This window comes from Myotis brandtii, unplaced genomic scaffold, assembly GCF_000412655.1.
Source record: "Myotis brandtii unplaced genomic scaffold, ASM41265v1 scaffold601, whole genome shotgun sequence".
NCBI lineage: Eukaryota > Metazoa > Chordata > Mammalia > Chiroptera > Vespertilionidae > Myotis > Myotis brandtii.
The window spans coordinates 1,465,522-1,473,935 of NW_005370276.1; the positions used below are offsets into that span (position 1 = coordinate 1,465,522).

The 8,414-nt window shown below is 55.2% G+C and overlaps 1 protein-coding gene across 1 annotated transcript in view; it reads left to right on the forward strand.

The window, feature by feature from the left end:
- CPT1C (carnitine palmitoyltransferase 1C) overlaps positions 1–6,490 on the forward strand; it is a 15,471-nt gene extending 8,981 nt beyond the window's left edge. The window contains exons 10-18 of the mRNA XM_014550439.1: positions 7–24; positions 691–796; positions 2,098–2,214; positions 2,899–3,063; positions 4,070–4,204; positions 5,010–5,162; positions 5,641–5,754; positions 5,884–5,976; positions 6,175–6,490. Of these exons, the coding sequence (XP_014405925.1) occupies positions 7–24; positions 691–796; positions 2,098–2,214; positions 2,899–3,063; positions 4,070–4,204; positions 5,010–5,162; positions 5,641–5,754; positions 5,884–5,976; positions 6,175–6,321 (1,048 nt within the window). The 3' untranslated portion in view covers positions 6,322–6,490. The remainder of the gene's footprint in view (positions 1–6; positions 25–690; positions 797–2,097; positions 2,215–2,898; positions 3,064–4,069; positions 4,205–5,009; positions 5,163–5,640; positions 5,755–5,883; positions 5,977–6,174) is intronic.
- Positions 6,491–8,414: the final 1,924 nt, after the last annotated feature.

Below are 8,414 nucleotides of genomic sequence, written 5' to 3' on the forward strand. Positions count from 1 at the left end.
TGCTGGCTGGCGGGGCCACGACCGGTGAGTCGGCCCGGGCCCTGGACCCCACCCCGACCTGTGACCGGAACCCCATGTTTGGACCTAATATTCCGGGCCCTGGACACACAGACCCAGACCTCTCAGTCCTGGGGCACCTCCAGACCCAAAGGCCCCCTTGATCTGAGGACCCCAGACTCAATGCCTTGCGACCTGGGGACCCAGAGAAGCCTAGACCCAGACCCTGGAACCCCAGATCCCAGACCTGGACCCTCAGACCCAGAGATCCCCCGAGCCTGGACCCCAAGCCTGGGATCTCAGACTCAGAACCCCAGGACCCCCAGACCTGAAAGCTGGCGTCCTAAACCCAAGACCCCCCAAGACCTAGAGACCCTCAGACAACTTCCTAGATGCCCACCCGTCACCCTGGTCTCTGAGGTTCCTGGGAACGTGCCCTGACCTCCCAGCGCCCCCTGAGCCTCGCACCTTACCAGGTACCTTCTCTCAAAATCCCCAGCTCTTCACCCCTTGGACCCGGCTCAGAGCCCATCCAGAGCCACCAGCTGGAGGCCCCGCCCTCTTGGAGGTCCCACACCAGCCCTGATTCCAGAAACGTCTCCCCACCCAGAAATCCCCACACAGCCCTCAGAGCACCCCGGCTTCCCTCCTGGGCCCCCCTCTTTGGTGACCTCTCTGACCTCTCCCCTGCAGCTGGTATGACAAGTCCTTCACCCTCATCGTCTTCTCCAACGGCAAGCTGGGCCTCAGCGTGGAGCACTCGTGGGCGGACTGCCCCGTCTCAGGGCACATGTGGGAGGTAGGGCAGCCCCCCCGCCCCCCCTGGGGACCACCACCCCCATTTCCAGAGACCTTCCTCCCCCGGGACTGAGGGTCAGAGGAGAAGCGGAGGCTGGGAGAGAGAAAGGAGAGACCGGCGAGAGCCACCCACCCAGCAAGGCAGGGGCCGGGGTGGGCAGTTGGGACTCAGAGAAGGGAGCTGATTTGCCCAGTCACAGAGCCAGGAGCACAGAGCAGGACTGTGAATCCGGAATGTTCTGAGGCCAGAATGAGGGGGCCTTTGAATCACATCATCATCGCTGAGTGACCCTGGGCAAGTTACTCCCCTCCATCCGGTGAAAGGCTGGGGTTCCTTTTATCTTTAAGTCCCATCCAGTCCTGAGAACCTCAAGTCTCCATTTTATTTCATTTTAAATCAGAGGGGGGGTGCCTGCCGCCCATCAGCCCTGTCTCCAGTGCTGCACGAGGGCTGGACGGGGCCCAGGGTGGGGAGCAGGGTGTGAGGGAGGGAGAGGCCCCTCCAGACCTCGGGAGCAGCCCAGATCCGCGCAGACTCCCCTGCGCCCGTTTCTCGTTTGTAAAATGGGAATATTTTGGCAAATGAGACACAGTTTAGTTCCACGTCAGACCCTCAGGCTGTTCACGTCCACATATCACCTCCGTATGTCCACGTTGAATGAGGAGATGTCGCTTAGAGTAAGATAGAGAGAAATGCCACGCTGGAGGGTAGCAGGTGCTCGATCAGGGTTGATTTAAAATAGTTTGCAGGCCTGGCCGGTGTGGCTAATGGTTGAGCGTCCACCTATGAACCAGGAGGTCATGGTTCGATTCCGGTCAGGGCACATGCCTGGGTTGGGGGCTCCATCCCCAGTGGGGGGCGTGCAGGAGGCAGCTGATCAATGATTCTTTCTCATCATTGATATTTCTATCTCCCTTTCCCTTCCTCTCTGAAATTAATAAAAATATATTTTTTAAAAATAAAATATTTAGCAATATTTAACAATATTTAACAATAATAAAAGCAGGGTGTGGGCCCTGCTCAGTCAGAATGGATGCTGAGGGGCGGTCCTCGGGAGGGTTGGGCAGCCGTTGGTGCTCTAAGAACCTGTCAGAAGGTCAGGGATAGGAAGCGCCGTTGGGTATTAGCATCGCTCCCGCTCTCGATGGACTTGAACCTGAGACCCCTCTTGTGAACATGAGGGGTTTCTCCTTCTCAGGGACTGACCCCAGGCTCAAAAGGGCCTGGTCCAAGAGGTCCCCGGTTAGATGGCTGCGGGCCAGAGGGAGGCAGGGACCCTGACTGCCTGCATTTATACACAGTTCACTCTGGCCACCGAATGCTTCCAGCTGGGCTACTCGGTGGACGGCCACTGCAAGGGCCATCCTGAGCCCTCCCTGCCCCGGCCCCAGCGGCTACACTGGGACCTTCCAGACAAGGTGAGTCTGGGCTGCCTGGCCTCTCCTCCGAGTCCCCAGATTCCTGGGTTTGACTCTAAACTCACTCATCCCCAAACTCAACCTCGAGACCAACCTCATCCCCTACTCCATCCCCAACCCAAACTCATCTCCACCCAACACCATCTCCATCCTAAATTCAATCCTGTTTCCAACACCAAACCCATCTGAAACCCCAACCCTAACTCCAGCCCAGCTCCAGCCCCAACCCTAACTTCGGTCCATCCACAGCCCCATTCCCGCCTGCAGTGGCATCCCTGTCTCCACCTATAACCTAGCCCAGTGATGGCGAACCTATGACACGCGTGTCAGAGGTGACACGCAAACTCATTTTTTTGGTTGATTTTTCTTTGTTAAATGGCATTTAAATATATAAAATAAATATCAAAAATATAAGTCTTTGTTTTACTATGGTTGCAAATATCAAAAAATTTCTATATGTGACACGGCACCAGAGTTAAGTTAGGGTTTTTCAAAATGCTGACACGCCGAGCTCAAAAGGTTCGCCATCACTGACCTAGCCCTGCAACTCCATTCCCTTCTTCGTCCCAACTTCCACGATCCACCCAACCCTAACTCCATCCCCATCGCCACTTCCGGCCTCATTCCCCACCTTCATCTTACCTCCATCTCTCACCCGGCCTCCCCTCCCCCCTCCCCTGGCAGGTCCACCTGTCCATCGCGCTCGCCCTGAGGGCAGCCAAGACCTTGTCCGGAGACACGGACTGCCACGTCTTCCCCTTCTCCCACTTCGGCAAGAGCTTCATCAAGCGCTGCCACCTGTCCTCAGACAGCTTCATCCAGGTGGCCTTGCAGCTGGCCCACTTCCGGGTCAGTGAGGTCCCCTGACCCCACCCCCTCTCAGGAACTCGGTTCCCTGGTCCCCCAAGACCTGCCACGGCAGCCCCTTTCATGACTCTTCTTGGCTATTGTGGGTCCACTATCTTTTTCCCCCCAGAGCTAGTTTTTTTTCTTCAATATTTTTATTTTTTTAATTTTTTAAATATTTTATTGATTTTTTATAGAGAAGAAGGGAGAGGGACAGAGAGTTAGAAACATCGATGAGAGAGATCGATCAGCTGCCTCCTGCACGCCCCCTACTGGGGATGTGCCCAAAACCCAGGTACATGCCCTTGACCGGAATTGAACCCGGGACCCTTCAGTCCGCAGGCTGACGCTCTATCCACTGAGCCAAACTGGTTGGGCAATTCAATATTTTTAGAGAGAGAAGAATGGAGAGGGAGAGAGAGAGAGAGAGAGAGAGAGAGAGAGAGAGAAACATTGATGTGACAGTGAAACCTTGATCAGCAGCCTCCTGCATGCCCCCTACTGGGGATGGAGCCTGCAACCCCTGCAGGTGCCCTGACTGGGGATAGAGCCAGCAACCTTTTTGTTGTTGTTGTTAATCCTCACCCGAGGATATTTTTCCATTGATTTTTTAGAGAGAGTAGAAGGGACAGGGAGAGATAGAGAGAAACACTGATGTTTAGAGAGAGACACATGGATTGGTTGCCTCCCACACGCACCCTGACCAGGGCCAGGATGGAGCCTGGAACTGAGGTACGTGCCCTTGACCAGAATCTAACCCTGGACCCTTCAGTCTGAGGGCTGACGCTCTATCCACTGAGCAACACTGGCTAGGGCGAGCCAGCAGCCTTTTGGTGCACAGGGCGATGCCCAGCCAAGTGAGTCTCACCGGAGGGCGGGTCTGCCATCTGGATTCCTCTCCCCCAACCACACCTTGCTGGGCGGGAGGAGGCTGCGGGTCCAGAGGTGGGTCACGTCTGCGAAGACTTCCTGAGCCCAGATGACAGTTCCTCTTCTCCTTGTCCCCCAGGACAGGGGTCACTTCTGCCTGACTTATGAGTCAGCCATGACGCGCCTGTTCCTGGAAGGCCGGACGGAGACGGTGCGGTCTTGCACGCGGGAAGCCTGCAACTTCGTGCGAGCCATGGAGGACAGAGAGAAGACAGTGGGTGTGAGCCTCAGCTGAGGCTTTGGTCACCTCCACATCCCCACTCATGCCCTTGCAGATGTTTACGGAGCACCTGCTGGGGGCGCGAGGGGCAGGGAGGACAGGCCTGGACTCGGACCTCGAGGAGCTCACTGATCGGGGAAACAGAGATAGTTCAGCATAGTGTGATACAGGCATATATATATACACATGAGAGAGATAACCATCCCTGATGAGAGATCATTGATCGGCTGCCTCCAGCACGCCCCCTACTGGGGATTGAGCCTGCAACCTGGGCATGTGCCCTGACGGGGAATCGAACCCTGACCTCCTGGTTCATAGGTTGACACGCAACCACTGAGCCACACCGGCTGGACTGATCTAGACTTTAATGGGGGTCTCACAGGACATGGGGGGGGAGCACCCAAGAGGGAGCCCTTTGCCACAATGCAGCCCTGATGAGTTAACCTATGTGACCTTGTGACTTACATTGGCACCATTGCCCTTGTTCCCTCTATAACCTCTCTGCTCAGACACCCGCCCCCCCACTCTGCCCCAGGCACCTCTGCTCCCTCTCCCCCTGCCTGTGTGGCTCAGTGGGAGGAGTTTCAGGAGGCCTGGGAACCCCTCTGCTTCTGCTTTGCTCGGTGTCCCTGGGCAGGTGACTTTTCCCCATTGAGCCCGTTTCCATCTGTAAAACAGGGCTGCTGTCTCTGCCTTGCAGGGGTGTTGCAGGCTGGGGTGAGGCCCCGGGTGTGACCGACCCCCCGCAGTAAGCCCACTTCCTGTTTTTCCATGACCTGCGACCTCCCCGGGACCCCAGGACTCCCAGTGCCTCTCCCTGTTCCGCCTGGCGGTGGACAAGCACCAGGCTCTGCTGAAGGCGGCCATGAGCGGGCAGGGCGTGGACCGCCACCTGTTCGCACTCCACATCGTGTCCCAGCTCCTCCACCTGCAGGCGCCCTTCCTGGACCAGGTTGGGGTGCAGGGCAAGGGCTAGAGACGAGGGAGGCACTTGGGGACAAGGAGGGGGATGTTGGGAAGAGGAGGTAACAGCAGAGGAGAGAGCTGGGGAGACCAGGCGAGAGGGAAGGGGAAGGGGGCGGGGCGATGGGGAGAGGGGCGTGGTCTCAGACAAATGGGAGGGGCTGGTCCCAGGGAGAGGGATGCTTGGTCACCTGGAAGAAGGGGGCGTGGCCTGGGAGAAAGGGGCGGGTCAGGAGCGGGGAGAAGAGCTGGGCGGGTTCCAGGAGGAGAGCGGAGAGGTGGTGGGGAAGGAGAAGGGCAGGGTGCAGCTGGGGGCAGATTTAGGGAAACCGGGCAGCCAGGGGGGCAGGTCAGAGAGGGCGAGGGCTGTGTGGCGTGGAGCGGAGCCCAGGGGGCGCGGACCTGCGAGTCTTTGTTTTTCTCTTTTTTTGGGGGGTGGGGTGTCTGTGACCATCCTCCTCCCTCAGGTTCACTCGGAGCAGTGGCAGCTGGCCACCAGCCAGATCCCTGTGCAGCAAACCCACCTGTTTGACGTCCACAACTACCCCGACTACGTGTCCTCCGGTGGAGGGTTTGGGCCTGTGAGTGGGACGGGCGGACCCGGCGCCCTGAACCCCGAGGCGGGTGCTGGCAGCCTGCACGCCTGCCTCCTGCCTCCTGGTGGGGAGGCACCTGGGCCCTTCTGTTCCCCGCCCCCTGTCCCTTTCCAGGTGGATGACCACGGCTACGGTGTTTCTTACATCTTCATGGGGGATGACACGGTCACCTTCCACATTTCCAGCAAAAAATCAAGCACAAAAACGGTGAGACCCGCCGAACCACCCGCCACCTCCTTCCTTCCTCAGGACCCAGGAGGCTGGACCCCTAGCTCCCTCCTCTCCAGAACCCGAGTCCAGACCCCCAGCCCCGAACTGCCCCCCCAGCCCAGGATTGGGTCCCCAGCCCCCCTGCAGGGGCCCCGCCCCCAGCTCCCCTTGGACGGGACCCATTCCTCCTTCCAGGACTCCCACCGGCTGGGGCAGCACATTGAGGACGCGCTGCTGGACGTGGCCTCCCTGTTCCAGGAGGGGCAGCGTCTGAAGCGAGGGTGCCGGGGGCGGGGGGAGGAGGACGCGGGGAACCGGCGTGGGTCTCTCCCCGGCCACTAGGGGCTCCGGGGCACCCCTGCCGCCCACCAACCTGTGATCTCTTCCGGCCGGACCTGGTCTCCCCGGGAAGTCGTGGGCGGGTCTCCGTGGCTGGGCTGGTGCAGGACGGAGGCACCCTGTTTGGGCTTGGAAACCCCACATCTGGTCCAATAAAGATGTGTGAGCTGGGTGTGTGGTCTCGCTATGCTCTTGGCCTGGGGGTGGGGGAGGGAGGAGACGGCCCCCCCAGCCCCAGGCCCAGCCATGAATTCCCAGTTACAAGCACAACCTCAGTGACAGCCCCTAGCACAGCGGTTCTCAACCTTCCGAATGCCGCGACCCTTTAATACAGCTCCTCATGTTGTGGTGACCCCCAACCATAACATTATTCTCGTTGCTACTTCATAACTGTAATTTTGCTACTGTTATGAATCGTCATGTAAATATCTGATCTGCAGGATGTATTTTCATTGTGACAAATTAAACACAATTAAAGCAGAGTGATTAATCACCAAAACAATATGTAATTATATATGTGTTTTCCGATGGTCTTAGGCGACCCCTGTGAAAGGGTCGTTCGACCCCCAGAGGGGTGGAGACCCACAGGTTGAGAACCGCTGCCCTAGCACCAGCCCAGTTTACTGCATTCCCACCTCCAGTCACACTAACCCAGTGGTCGGCAAACTGTGGCTCGAGAGCCACATGCGGGTCTTTGGCCCCTTGAGTGTGGCTCTTCCACAAAATACCACGTGCGGGCGCGCACATCGTGGCCCATGCGCAGAAGTCGGTATTTTGTGGAAGAGCCACACTCAAGGGGCCAAAGAGCCGCATGAGGCTGCCACAGTTTGCCGACCACTGCCTTAGAAGATACGTCAAGGATTCCGGAGGGTTTTCATATCCCCTAGGAAGTGGTTCTTGCTTCCAAGCCTGGCCTACACAACTTGATTACCAGACTCACAAAGCAGGGACTATAGTGTGGCACTCTCTTCTATCTATGGGGATGTATAGATGTAGCTCTTCAAGGCCTTTGACCTGAATTTTTACTTGAACTTTAGGGAAGTATTTATTTATGCAACTAAGTCAATTTGAATAGGTTTACTAGTATGTTGGGAATTCGCCTTGATTTTGCTGAGGAAGAGCCCCTACTCTTACTTCTGCACACATAGCACTTAAAAATTGACCTCACATAGAGCAGTCTTCAGGTTACCATGAGATTCATGAGAAAGAAAACAAAACACTGATGCTGTATGCATAGCTCTAACTATATGCTAATGAATCAAGGCTAAAGTTTCCAACTCTCTCTAAAAATAATGATGGATGGATTATGTGGTATCAAAATAATGATACTTAAAGTTGTGGGAGAATTTTAGTCCTTCCATTTGACAAGTTTTTCATTCTCAGATGAAAAACAATACATCAAAGAAATTATTTGTACCATGCCCCTCACACTTTACAATTTCAAGATTTATGATAAAGTTGCTGTAAGCACAATAGTGTGATACTGGCCTAAGGACAAGCGTAGGGACCAATGGAATAGAATAGAGAGCCCAGAAACAACCCTCATTATGTGGTCAGATGAACTCTGACAAAGGGACTCAAGGTCACTCAATGGGGAAAGGGCAGTCGTTTCAATAAAGGGTGCTAAAAATAAAAATAAATAAATAAATAAAATAAATGGTGCTAGGAAAACTGTGTACCCACATGCAAAAGAACCAAGCTGGACTCTTACCTCACTCCACATGGAAAAGTCAACTCAGAATGGGTCAAAGACCTAAATGGAAGAGCTAAAACCTTAAACTCTTAAAACAGGAGAACAGCTACATGCCACTGGATTTGGCAATGATTTCTTGGACATGACAGCAAAGCATAGGCAACACAAGAAAAATCTACAGATCCAACGCAATCCCCATCAGAATCCCAACAGCATTTTTTGCAAAAATAGAAAAATCCACTCTACGTTGAAGAGCCAAAACAATCTTGGAAAGGAAGCACCAAGTTGGAGGTTTCACACTTCACAATTTCAAGATTTATTATAAAGTTACTGTAAGCACAATAGTGTGGTACTGGCCTAAGGACAAGCATAGGGGCCAATGGAATAGAATAGAGAGCCCAGA